This window comes from Eretmochelys imbricata, chromosome 5 (genome assembly GCF_965152235.1).
Source record: "Eretmochelys imbricata isolate rEreImb1 chromosome 5, rEreImb1.hap1, whole genome shotgun sequence".
Taxonomy (NCBI): domain Eukaryota; kingdom Metazoa; phylum Chordata; order Testudines; family Cheloniidae; genus Eretmochelys; species Eretmochelys imbricata.
The window spans coordinates 13,593,292-13,607,635 of record NC_135576.1 but is presented as its reverse complement, the minus strand read 5'-3'; the positions used below and the strand labels follow the sequence as shown (position 1 = coordinate 13,607,635).

At 42.1% G+C, this 14,344-nt stretch overlaps 1 protein-coding gene across 7 annotated transcripts in view; it reads left to right on the top strand.

Moving 5' to 3' along the window:
• PIAS2 (protein inhibitor of activated STAT 2) overlaps positions 1-13,857 on the top strand; it is a 56,979-nt gene extending 43,122 nt beyond the window's left edge. For 3 of the 7 annotated variants that reach the window (XM_077816650.1, XM_077816647.1, XM_077816645.1), the window contains 2 exons: positions 413-450; positions 12,613-13,857. In XM_077816650.1, coding sequence (XP_077672776.1) covers positions 413-450; positions 12,613-12,894 — 320 coding nt within the window. In that variant the 3' untranslated portion in view covers positions 12,895-13,857. Of the gene's footprint in view, positions 1-412; positions 451-2,471; positions 4,661-12,612 lie in introns of those variants that run through there. The other 4 variants (XM_077816651.1, XM_077816652.1, XM_077816649.1 and 1 more) reach the window with 4 other exon arrangements.
• The last annotated feature ends 487 nt before the right edge of the window (positions 13,858-14,344 follow it).

Below are 14,344 nucleotides of genomic sequence, written 5' to 3'. Positions count from 1 at the left end.
GTGGCACCTTCGAGACTAACAAATTTATTTGAGCATAAGCTTTCGTGAGCTACAGCTCACTTCATCAGATGGAATCCACTGAATGCATCCGATGAAGTGAGCTGTAGCTCACGAAAGCACATGCTCAAATAAATTTGTTAGTCTCTAAAGTGCCACAAGTACTCCTTTTCTTTTTCCAGTATATCCAGTGAATCACCATCATCGCTGTACCTTCATGTAGGGGAAAAAACCCACTTATAACTAGACAACTTTATTTTTCCTGGCTCCTGATAATTTGAGACGGGTGTTATCACGTGTCCTTCACTAAGTACTCTATAGCTAACACTAAGCAATTTAACTATGATAAAACGTTTCTTAAAGCTGTACAACTCTTGATAACAGAGGAGACAACATTAATCTCTTATCTTTTTAGGTTTGGATTTTCTTTCACTAATCCCAGTTGATCCACAGGTATGTTTCCTGGCTGCACTGATGGCTTTTAATTTTTTAATGTTTTGTTTTTCATGGTTATACACTTCAGAAAAATGAATTGCAAACTATCCGGACTAGTCGGGTCCTCCTCTTAGTCTGATTAGTGGTCCGATTAGTCAGGAATCCTTCTTAAACAGTGGCTAGTACCAAACATTGAGAGGAAGGCACAAAGCATCCCATGATAGACCAGTATAGAATCCCTTTTCAATAAGGGAAGACTCCCTCTCTCCCCTCCCCCCAAATCCTCAGGTAGGTAGGTAGCTAGTGTCCTTTTCCCAGAAACATGAAAGTTTCTGTCCCTTTGTAATGTAACTGACTCTAGGTCGGGTATCAGACGTATTACAATCCAGTCCCCTGCATAGGCAGGAGGCTATATCAGATATTAAATGGATACTACACTTGATCTTGATCTTAATTAAATGACCAAGACAAGAGTAGGATTTGAGACAGATTCTGATCCTCTCCTGAGCTTTCAGGACAACTGTCATCTGTCCAGTCCTTGGAGAAAAAGGAAGTACTTAATGTTGCGGTGTCCGATAGTACTTTATGTGCCAGATGGGCAGGGGCATGCGCAGGAATTTAAATGTGAACACTTTTGGAGGGACACTAAACACACACAAATGACAGGTTTGAGTGGACCCCCGTTTCTCGCAATGCCCCCCGCCCCCGTTTCTCGCAATGCCCAGCAGCATCTCCCCCTGCAGCCTGGGCAAGGAGGAAGCAGCAGGGCACCTGGTCACAGGCTCCTCCTCCCCCGTCGTTTCTCCCCCCCCCCCCCCCCCCCCAGCTGCAACCTGCTGCTGCTTCTGTGCTCCTGGAGTCCCAGTGCTTCTGCCTGCTTTGCAGACACAGCTGAGGTGAGTCAGGGGCTGGAGGCAGAGGCAACATGGACTCCCAGTAGCAGGGAAGGAGAAGCAGCAGGCTGCAGCTGTAGGGATGGGGGCAGGAGGAGCTCAGCCAGCAGCCCTGCCACTTTCTCCTGGCCCAAGGCTGCAGAAACACACATATGGGGGGGCTCTTGCCCTCCTTTTTGCATGTCCCTGCAGATGGGCCCTATAGCAGGGGACTCAGTTGGGGATCCAAAGGCTGCCAAGCTGGGATTGATAGAGGCTGTACACACAGGATATAGATTGAATATATTGCTGTAAATCAACTTCTCCAGCCAATTCAGACATTACAGTCTGATTCCAAACACTTGCTGTGACCTGAGATCCCAGGGTGGGATGGTTTTGAAGACACCACAACAGTATGAATCCATTTAAAAACTAGTATAGTACGTTTTTAGAGTGCATCAAGTAGGTAAAGACTGAAGATGTTCTGATCCCTTTTGGGTATGAACTCGTTCAAACCTGCTAGAGATTAGTAGTGCCTTAAACATTCCTCCCTGTATTCAACCGTAATAATGCTAGTTTAAAAGGAGGTTCTGCCAATTCAGGAAACCTGTTTCGAATTTGCATGAGTTTAGTTTACAAAAAAAAAATCCGACTATTACAGCCCATTTGTCATTGGTAAAATGTTCTTAGAGTCAAGTATCTCTTCCTGTTAAGTGGCTGCACTTCAGTGGCGTGGATGAACTGATTCTTGTAGACACACAATTTGCAAAGCACTCTTGTGTCATTCAGGATTAAAAGTGCTATGTAAATATAAGGTGATTACACAAATGACAGGAGACCCTCTTATACTTGCACATCTGCAAATTATGAGGTAAATTTTCCACTAATGAGATGTCATAGCAACACAAGACCTTGCCACAGCTCCGTACTAAGATTTCATAGTATGCCAGTAAATGTTCTGTAGCATATGTATTTGAAGTAGTGAAGTGTTGTTAAAACTAACCTAGCCTTCTCAAATAAATGAGCAGAATATATTTTGATGCATTCTTTGCTTGCTGTGTTCTTGCTTGCTGGTTCTTATTATGCATGTATTAGCAAGTTTCTGTTATAGTTAACTAACTTGTTGTAGGGAAGATGCATCCTCAGAGCTTATTTTCCCTTGTGCAGTTAAGTCTCTTCCTTATCGGCATCATTGTTTGTTTCAAGCAGTACTGTCCTCCTATGTTTTTGGATAGTCTCACTTCAACCTTAACAAGCAGCACCCCTGGCAATATCATCACATCTACCAGCCACCAGGAGAGCAGCACTCACGTTAGTTCTTCAAGCAGGAGTGAGACAGGAGTCATAACCAGCAGTGGGAGCAGCATTCCTGACATCATCTCATTGGACTGAAACGCTGGCAGCAAAAAACTCTAGGAGTAATTGCACAGAGCTGCTCGTCATGACTAGAGAAGGAACTGCAGTGTCTTGGAAGCTATTTTGATATTTATTAAAGAGACAGATTGATTCTGTTGCCTTCTGAAAGTCGAGTAAAACTACATCTACAGTAGGAACGGATATGATTAGAACTCTGTCCCCCCCCTACCCCCCACGGTCATAAAATATTTGGAGTAAAAAAGATCGTCAGAACAAATGTACTGTTTGGCTTGTTCTGGGGAAACTGACTTTGTTTTGTTGTTGGATGGATTCCTACACAGCAATAATGTAAAAAACAACTTTTTTTTAAATAAAGAAGGCACTTAACCACTCTAGAATGAAAACAGCATATGTTTATCCTGGATACAAGAGAGAGGTGCAGAAGTCTGCATTGCTGAATTCTTTCACTGCAGCCTGTAATAAACTTCATTTAGAATAATGAAGGTTTGTGAAATAGCCATGATTTGTGCTATATTTGTTTGTTCCTTACATCCTTCTTTCCCCTTCTTCCCCCTTCCATGGGGGGAAAAAAAATCCTGTAAATTGGTTCCGGACTGTGTTGTTTACTTATGAATGCAAATTCCTAAAGTGTTCTTCCTTGTGTATTTTGGAGAAAAACTATGCAAACCCTTCATAATACAGATGTTAATGTGTGCTTTCAATTCACAAACTGCTATGCAGAACCTGGCTTTGGTCCTTTAACTTCTGGCCAGGCCTCTTCTATAAGGTGGAAAGTAAAAAAACAAACAAAAAAACCCTGTTCAGACGATGAAATCCTTTTTCTTCCTTCATGTAATTGCCTACCCATACTAGTTCATAAAACTAAACTGTGTCCGTCAGTGCAGCTGTTGGAATCACGAAGTAGTTACTTATCTGTCTAGTCTGTCTTTGGTCCAGTGCAGGATTGTTCTCTGTGCATATTTGCCAAAGCTTTGTCTAGTTGAGCTTTAAATGATTCAAACAGCTTCACCCGCCTTTTTGGCTACTGCACAGTTTGACACTACGTTTGGGAAACTTTCTTTACTCTTTCAGCCCATTACTCCTTGTTAAACTTCATGGTAGACTAGAGGGTTTCTTTGTTGTGATAATCGTCAAACAGGTGTAGACACTGTCCCTGCCTAGCCAAAATATACATATAGGGCCAAATCATGCAAGGTTTCTTAACAGTCCTATTGTGTATAGTGTCTAGAAGGGTTTGCTGATCAGGACTATAATTAATCTTTCCTCCTAATCCCTCCCTTTAATATTTTTGATCTTTGCCTTCCTCTTCCCTGATATTTTCTTTGGTGGTACCCAGAATTTTACATAGTATTCTATGGATGTTCTCAGTGCTGCATGTTGGAAGGGGTTATAGACCAGGAAAGTGGTAAGGAAATGCTTTGCTTTAGAGCTGGAATCTTGGTATTGTCTGTATATCTTGACATTGCAACTTCTCCAAGTATAGTGTTTCTATTGACTATATTTAAAATTCTTCCCCTAACAACTCATTTTCATTCTTTCCTGTCTCTTCCCTAATATATTTTATTTATTTTTGATACTAATGAGGAAGTGTTGCATTTAGTTCAGTGTGCTTTATGCCTTCCGAAAGCCATACTCATGGCACTTGTTACCATCGTATTTGAACTAAGTGTAAATACAGGAGATGTTAAAACAGGGCTGATTTCAGATCCCTTTGTCATCCTCCACTCCCACCCCAAATTATCGGCATTCCTGTTACTTGTAGCTTTTTTGTATGCTCTTTCAGCCAGTCTTCAGTTCATCCCCTACTCTTTTCCCTTTGTCTACTTACTAACTTTGTACCTATTAAATGAGCAAGTTTTTTCTGGCATGATTTGTTAATAAAGCCAAGCTGCTTATTGTTTCTAATTTTCTTTAGGTGATTAGTGTTTTTCTCTATACTAATTGCATATTTGAAGTAAAAATAGCATAGTCCTGCTAATGTTGAGACAGTAAAGATAAACAATATTAAAGTTCTCTTGTACTAAGAACATCTGGTACTTTGCAGATGCTGGCATGGATCAGTATTTGTCACACACACTCAGTACCTGGCCTGGGCCGGGGAAGCTAACGATCCAACCAGCAGACTAAATTCAGTGGTGAATCTTGGTTATGTGCCACCTGAGGCACGTTGTGCATACGACAGCTGGAGTAGAAGTCAGTGACCAAGACTGGTATTCTGATACACTGGATCATAAACTAACATGTGAAGCACTGAATTGCAATATGCAATTCTATAATTTCCCAGTCTGTTGTATCTGCTCAATTAGAAAAAAAGATTTCCTTTTCTCAGAGCAGCAGATAACTGAGGAAACATACTTACGAATTGCCCAGGATCAGATTTGTTCAGTGCTCCCTTCCATTTGAGCAGGGTGGAAGGGTATGCACAGTGTACCTGTGCCTCGTCTGCTTGCTTGGAACATCCATACTGCAGCAGTGAAATGAAGTGACAAGCTGTCCCTTCACAATTTGAGAACTTTATGCAGAAGGTTTTGCCAGTGGTGCCTGCAGTTCTACAGCAACTAGTATAGTCTGTTTTTCACTTCTCAGATGGAAGTCTAGTGCATTGGTTTCAGTTGCCGGAAGTCAAAGTTGTGTGGTATAACTACCTTAGTCCTAGTCCAAAAAGAAATTTCTGGTTTGACCTGTGTAGTTGCATGAAGATTATTTACAGTATGTAAAACTGGGTGGAGAGCCAAAAGCCCACAACAACCCTTTGACCTGGACTGGATTTTAAGAACTGGCTGTGCAGCAATGAGAAATGGACTTCACCAGCGCATAGCCACAGGACAGATTGTGCCACTTCTCCAGGAGTCCCAGCACCAAACATACCCAAGAGGCAAAAGGTGGCTTTAAGCCACACTTTTTCCCTCTGCCCAATGCTTGGTTGGCAGGAAACCTGCTGTGGGCCGAGTGTAAATTAGAGCTACTGTGGGGATATACTAGTATACAAGGGGCTCCAGAGGGCTGCTCTGCAACCAAGGACAAGAAAAAATGACTCACCTGACAAACCCACTCCAACTTAGCGCAGCAGGTAACGGTGGGCTGCGTCATGGGTGCATGATGGCCAATGTATCCTGACAGAGCGAGCTCCCTACAGAGGCTGTAGTAGAAGGGATAATCCCTCTCAGCTTTCATGCTTTGATCAGTGCTCAGTTTCTCAACAGTACATTCTTTGTGAGAGACTCAGTAATGGAATTTATAACAGAACTGAAGTATTTCCTTGGCACCACTAGTTGGTATGTAGCAAACACTTCATTAGTATAAATCAGGTGCAGGGGGAGAGGAGCTATTCAGCCATATAACAATGATCATTATGTTAAGTAATTGGGGCAAATGCAGTCTTCACTTTCAAACACCGCTCTTCTCGGAGAAGTTTACAAGCACTGAGAGGAAGTCAAGTTTGAGCTGTGTGTGTGATTTTTAGCTTGACAAATGTAATTCAATTTCGTCCATCGCTGTTTTCGTCGGTTGCAAACTGGCAATTGTAGAATGAGATGAGTTATCGCAGCAGTTTTTCAAAGTTGGGCTGCTTTGTTTTAAAAACTGGCAAAACTTTTTGATGGAAGTCCTATGCAAGGTTTACATTCAATTAATAGGAAAGCATAGTTCTAAATATCAGGCCCAACAGTACAGTGAGAGCCATAAATGCAATTGAAAGACTTCCATGGACAAATTATAGCTGGCTACAGCTCTAATACTATACAGATGTACATATAGCAGCTACTAGCTAAGATATTTGTGGATGGTTCCTAACAGACTGCTTTGACATGTCAGCCATACCAACCCTTCTGCTAGAAAGTCTATACTGAATATTTTGAGTACTCTAGGGAACGCAGTTTGCAGTGTTGGAGAACATGCTGAATTGGGCAGCATAGGGTACCCTTATTGCACCCATGCAATAGGGGGAACATTTAAGGCTTTGTACTTCAGCATGTTCCTCGCTTCATAGCAAGATTGATATATATTGAGGGTTTTTTTAGTGTAATAAAATGTAAGCACTTCCATTTAGCTTCCGCTGTAAAAGAACCTTTTTTTAAATTGAACTGAACAGGGCCAGATACTGTTCAGCTGCTAGAGGAAAGTAGTTTCTACCACTTTAAAAAAAAAAAATCCCTACATTATTACATACTCTGAGGGGTAGAGAAAATAGTGGTAGATAAAAGCAAAACTAGCCTCACCCCCCCAAACTGATGATGGCTATTATTTGGAGCAGCTCGGGTGAAGGCTTTCCCAAACACCTTTTTAGTTACATTATTAAATTCTTTCAGAAACTGGAACAGGCTAGTAAGAAATTGGGGGCTGTTTTTTCTAATTGTCTACTTCAGTTTCCCTAATACCAAAATAGATAATCTAAGTTCATTCAAAACTTTAATCTTGTGTTAAAAGGCTTGGTTTCTAAGATCACTTTCACTATATCAAGAACATGTATGTTTTCAAAGGGGTAAGTGAAATAGATTATTAGCTTTAAGGGGACTAAGAAGAAAAACTTAAATTTAGTTAAGAATTCCTGCATAATTCTATAGTAAAGCAGCTGCCTCCACTGTTTTCTACATCAGGACAGTTCTGAAACAGACTACGTGTTAATGGAAATAATCTCTTTTGTGAAAGTTGTAGGTAACTACTGAGTGGCCTGCTTACAAAAATAACCCCTCTAGTCAGTCAACATAACTTTTTTTTTTCAGGTTTTTTTTTGTGGGGGGGGAATGAACATGATATAATTGCAATATGCTGGATTGTTTGTATTCAATGTGATATTCTCAAAGCTTACTACTTCCTTCCTGGTTTTGAGGAAATGTAACAAGGTGAAACTGGGCATTGTAACATGATAAACAGAGAAGGTGGTTACAACTTATCTAAGAAGTTGTCTAGAGGTGGAATACCCTCCTTCAAGCCTTTGCGCTTGCGTATTTCAGCCACAACTTGCCAAAGACTAGTAGTTGTATCATAAGGATCTCCAGGCAAAATTTGCCAATGATCAAAGATACGTTGTGGAAAAGCTTGACCACCAGTGCTGGACCTCAAGTCAGCAGTGAAACCTGGTGGGGAGGAAAGCAAAGTCAGCCAGTCATACCTGCTGTGTCTAGGCAGAGTTGGAAGCCCTACTGTGGATTGAATAGTTTTTTGCTAGAATGGCACAGTGGAGTGAGATTCTTGAGGTGCGTTTGGCTCTAGAGCAGAATACCCAGAGAGACAAAACATTGAACTCCAGTTCCGGTACAAGAGAGAGCCTCTCCTTTCTAAGTGTGTAAACACCGAGAAGCTAAGCTCAACTTGGGCAAGAGCATGATTAGAAAGCATGTTAAACCATTACAATAGCCAGTGTTGTATTGTAATCCCCTCATTGTCCACTGTTTAATTCTTAGAACATCAGTGACAATCACACAAGGCACCTGGTTACTTCACACAGGAGTCTGGCACCTCTAATCCTTCCTTCACACCTACCGCTTGTGCTCCTGCTGCAATCGGTTGCTCTGTGCTGGTTTCTTAGCGGAAAGCAACAGCCATGAAATCAGAGAAAAGGTTAGGGGATAGGGTGGAGCAGTCCTAGCTCGACCCTTCCTTTCCAACAGCTAGGAAGTCTTGTGTGGTACAGTGCTGTACATGTGCTGTCCCAATTACAACCTCTGGGAAACTGACCACCCTGAAGTTTACCATTTTGTTTTTTTCCAGGTTTCTAACTGAGCACATTAACCTCTTGTTTACTTTTCACCTAACTGTAATTACAAGTGAACGACTAGTAACTGTATTGCAATGGTTAACTTCCTGGTGGAATCTCAGCCTCGACTTAGGCACCCGTATTCATTGTACGATGCACAGGGGAGACCTAAGCACCGCAGAAGCTAGCAAGCTGAATGGGGAGCTGCCTAAATTAGCCATGAGTGAAATGCCAAGAAGAGGAGGTGGATGGGGGAGAAGAGAACCCCTCCATTACATGCAGGGTACTCACCTGGGCTGAGGGCAAGTCAGGTTCAATCCCTGCTGGGGACTTGAACCTTACTCCCTCATCACAGGTGAGAGTACACTGACTCCTGGGTTATTGTGCATTCTGGACATACACACCTGTCTCATGGATCGGGGCTAACCCCACAGGTGTGCTCTGAGAGTGCCTATACCATCAGGCCCTAGGGGGAGACAGGTGAAGAACACGAGCCTGAAAAACTGCAGGGTTTCAGCAAGAGCTGTGGTCCAGTGTTAGGACTGCTGCTGGCTTTTATACATAGCAGAAACGCAGCTGGCAGCTGAATGGCAGACACACCTAAATGATGGACTTAAGTACCTTTGTGGATCTTGCCCTTTCTCCTAGATGAGTGAGTCACATGCATCAGAACTACTTGGGATGTAAGTATACTTATTAAAGAAGGATGACTGACTTATTTCACCTTTCCCTCTTCACCAAACAACGACTGCCTCCTTTTTTCTTTTCCAGCTGCAGCAATTCAGCCATGTGACTAGCTCCTTCCCAACTGCGATATCAGTACTCCTGGGAATGCAACTTAGTATGAGCTGTACGGAAAATATCAGTTTTTGAAACAGCTTCAGTTCCTCAGCTGAGAATGACAAGCCTTACCTATACCAAGGAAATCTAGGAGCAACTGTTTCAGCATTTGGGTTTCTACAAGATGCTCAAGGTGCAGAATAATGTGCAACCTCCACAATGTATCCTATCATTAGAAAAAGTTCAAACTTCTGATTGCAAATAGCACCTTCCAAATAGGAAACAAAGAAACCCATGTACTGTCTGTCTGAATCTCAAGACACAAACAATAGTTCTGATGTGTTAATTGTCTCCTTACAATGTTAACTCTGAAATCTAAAGATGATCCTTTAAATACTCATTTCATATTGATAATTTCAGCAGAACTATCCAGTTAATGTGCTTCTCACACTATGTCAAAAGCCCATCTGTTATCTTGTCCCCCTGCCCCACAGCTGGCAAAGCCTCCAGCTTCACTACTAAACACATCCCCACTGCGAAAGGGCAGTTTCAGTTTATATATATTTAAAAAAAAAAAAAGCACACTGAAAATTGACAAGTTATGGGCAGTGAAAGGAAAGGGATATAATATCAAGTTAATCAGTAAGGCTATGTAGATTGGGTTATTGGTTTAAAACATCAGGCTACCTCCTCAGCTGTGGTAAGCTGGTACAGCTCTGTGTTACACAAGTTTGCTAGAGCATAAGATCCTGCTTTTAATAAATATCTTTAGTGACAGAAGTAGGGTCCTGGTCACCCTGGAATGTCCTCAGCTGGGAAGAGTAAGTTGCATGTGTCCGCACAGGGTGCCAAGAAGACATTAAAGCCCAGTGGAGAAGGCTGCCTGTCAGCACAATGAGTTGAAGATGCAAAAAACACCAGGAACGAAGTCAGATGTAAGAATTCCCATTTCATTAACTCCCAGCCATGTTGTTGGAAGCCCTCCCCCACCATCCAGACATACTTAAGGAAGGTACAAGGAGTTGTCTAAAGACAATATGGCCTCCTTACCAAAAGACTCATTTACATGTAGATAAGCCTTGACCACAAACGTCGGGGTTCCTGCCATTTGGAATTTGTCAAAGACATGGCCCCGTTTCCTGTTCAGCACACCATGGATACCTCCAACCACTTGTTTGGGGCACTATGAAGAAAAATGTTACTAAGTTACATACAAATAGCAGTGGCTTGGTCATTGAACATAGCAGCACTATGTTCTTAGCACTTAGCACCAGACAATCCCTTTGGATTCTTCTCCCACCCTGGAACCACATCTATGTGTGCTTGCCTCCCTTCTCCAAGGCGTTTCCTCACCAACCTCTGCACCAGTCTCGGGTTGTACAATCTCCAGCGTGTCATTTGTGTCTGCAATAGACCACACTGCAGCATATGTTTGTGCAGCGCTGTCCAAAGGTTTTGTGTTCAGTAAAGAACTTGTGCTCACTTTTTGCCCTAGAATAATAATTCTCTACGTCTTTTAGTGAAAGGGCAGATCAGTGATAGGCAGGGCTCCCATCATTTGTCTAAAACTAAATGCACACTAAGGTAAATATGTAAATGGAATTATTTAAAAGAATGCTTGACACACACTGATAACGCTATGTTAAAACAGTCAAGGCACTACTCCAGGTGCTAAAAAGAACGGCTTTGCAGCAGTAGCCACAGCAAGCAGATCCAATTGTTCATTGCAATGCCCTCACTTGGCTGGGGGGACTGTGGGAAAGTGATGTGATTCAAGCAACTCTGCTGTTAGAGTGTTTTCTGGTAGGGGATTTTTACCACTACACATTTCTAAATTATGGCAGGCATTGAACTTGAGGGTTTTTTTTTTTAAAAAAAAGGCAAACCAGTATGTGTTTTGCTGTAGAAAGTAATACATACTTTTAGTACAAATAGAAATTTCCTGAGGTCTTGCATTTACCAAACAAAGTAATTTGAACCCTTCCTCTCCCCAAAACAAAACAAGAGAAGTGAGTGTTAGGCTTGGTCTACACTACAGAGTTAGGTCGACATAAGGCAGCTTATGTCAACCTAACTATGTCAGTGTCTACGCTATAGCCTTGCTCCCACCCATGTATGTGCCCTACTATACCGACATAACTCCATCTCCACAAGAGGCGTAGTGTTTAGTGTCTATGTAGACACTGTGTTCCTTACGTCGGAGTTGTGAAATTGATAAGAAAGCCGGCTCCCAGCTGGGCTGCCACCCAGGCTCCCAGCTTGGGCTGCTGCCTGCCCCTCTTCAGTTGGTGGAAGTGCTCCTGGTGGCTATATAGGTTGATTTAAGATCATAGTGTAGACACAGAGTAGGTCAAAACTCTAGAAAAACTGCTGTTTAAGTATACAGAGACATATTTAGAAATAGAGCTGCTTATACTGAGTGGCACTGGCAGTTCATGAAGAACAGTGTGATTTAACCCAATGCATGTAGCTCTCACTGCTCAAACTCTACCCTGTTCCAGACACACACAGCTCCAACTCTACCATCCTCAGAAAACAGGACCAACTTCCTAAAAAAAACCCAAAACCATAGCAAGTGCAACTTTCTTAACAGTACTTGTACAATTACATTCCTTTCATGTCTCCTCTAGCTCACCCTCTTACATACCTGGATCTCCACGAGATAGATGGGCTCCATAAGTCTGGGTTGTGCTGTAAGAGCAGAGGCATACAGGACACTTCTGACCGTGGGAAGAATTTGTGCACCACCACGGTGGACCGCATTGGCATGCAGAGTAACATCATGGATATCAAAACGAATGCCCCTCATGTTCTCCCCACACAACACACCCTGCAAGAGAGTCAATGACCTTTTACAGAATTGAAAGGAAAATGGTGGATTTGATAGTGTCACTTTTTACTACTTTGAACGTTTTTACAGATATGGGAGTTCACGTGGAAATATATTTGACAGTGTGCTTACACTGACACCTTGACCTTCAACTTAAGAGTCATGAACACTTCTTTTGGTACTGAGTAGGTATCCTGAAGGAATAGAAGAACTATTCATTGCAACATGGAAATGCAAGTTTTAAGAACACAGGCGTTTTCACAACAAAGCTGCACTTGGAATCAAAGTTCAACCACTCGCAGACTGCAAACTATTTAATATTTGGGTGGAGGAATTCCATGCATTTACAATCACTAGAAATCATTCATCTAAATAGAGTTTCAATTTTTTTTCTGTTCTTTGCTGAAACTGTTCATAGTTTTGTGTAATTTCCTAACAGTTCTAATAAATAAGTTGTCTTTTCCTAAAGGTTACATATATATTCCATCAGTAGCTAAAAAGATGTTTGGATAACGTCAGAGATTTTTAATATCTAATAATATCCTGCATGTAAACTATTATTCATACTTAACTTCTTTTGTTGCCCATTGGAAGCCAGCAACAACACTGTCTTTGATTTCATTTAGGTACTGGACACCCCTGGTGATATCGACCAAGATATTTGGACCAGTTCCATCAGGTCCAAAGCACCAGATCTTACGAACTTCAGAAACATCCCACTCATATTTCTCTGCCAGGTAATGGGCACGCTGCTTCAGTTCTTGACGGGAACTGACTTCTCCTTTGTCTATGTCCTCTGCCAAGCCATCGGGGAAGGGCCGAGCTTTCATATATACAGCCTGTTGTGTTTATTGGCAGATTTGGACAAGCACATCTGGCTCGATTCTTCACTGACTGTTTCACGATAAGATACAACTGGGTCTGATTTCTGCGAGGTAGCAAATAAATTCCAATAAGATTGTAATAGTGACCATCCAACGTTTTACACTAAAATTACAAAAGGAACCTACTACGTCTCGTCATTCCCACATCTGTATTATTTGCCCTTTTTATAACAAAGTTCTAAATCATTTCTTTGCCTTAGGTAGCAGGTTTTATTTTGTACTCCTGGGGGGAATTCTATGCCACTGCGCACACACACACAGAGTAATCATGTCTGGTGCAGATTCCCCCCACGCCCCCTAAAATACATTCTACCCAAGAAGTCCTGCAGTTCTGCCTTTCGACCACCAGAGGCTGCTGTGCTGCCAGAACACCTGGCTGACCTGCAGAAACGGCATTCATCTGCCTGTGGAACCAGGTTCAGAGGCAGAGTGGGGCACATGGGGCTGTTGGGGTGTGTGTCACAGACTGAGGTTCAGAAGGGCTAGTGGGGTGGACAGACTGGGGTGCAGGCTCAGGAGCAAGTGGGGTGACAGCATTGAGCCAGGGGCTGAATGGGAGGTGGACTCCAGGACCACCTGGCGATAGGGGCAGATGTGCCTGACTGAATGGGAGAGGCTCGAGGTCAGCTGGCGTCTGCATGGGGGAGGCTTCCCAACTCTCTAACAATCTCCTTCTCCCCAAAAAGAAACTGTTCCATACTTTTCCCACCCACACCCAACAGTCCTCCAGGGTTCACTCCCAGGCTCCTTCCCTCTGCCTCAGCTCCTCTATTACCCCTGGCTTCCCCATGCCTTTGCACTGCTTCTGAGGGGTGCAGGAAATACTTTTCTGTATTGTAGTTTAAATGAATTACCCAAAGTTCTGTATTAATATGCCTAGTAAGGAATCTTTGTCAAAAAAAACATTTCCTGAAACTTTTTTTTTGTCTGTATTGTTACAGACATACTTGCTAACAGGTATTTTGAAATAAATTATCAAAATAATTGAAACTGGTGTGATTATATTGTGTTATTTTGACAAATAAAATATGCAGAATTTTGCAGAATTTTAAAATATTGTGCACAGAATTTTTAATTTTTTGGCGCAGAACTCCCCCAGGAGTAATTTTGTTCAAGGTAGACTTTAAAGTCAGTTTCATTCACTAGTACAAGTGTTCCCTGACACAGACCACAGACTGCTAATTTCACTGAGACAATAAAATGCAGCTGAAGAACTGTGCTCTATTGACAAGTAGAATCATTATCTTCTGATTCCAAGATTTTCTGTGGAAAAAACCTCAGGACTTATAAATATGGAAATATCCTGTGAGAAGGAATCCTAGTAACAGAAATATTTTTCCATGGCCAAATAAGTTTTAGTGCAAATGAAGATGTCTGATATTTGGATGGTATTTTCAAAGAAGCCTAAGGAAGTTAGATGCCCAATTTGCATCAAATACCCTTTGAAAATCCCATCCTTAATGTGTAATCATCT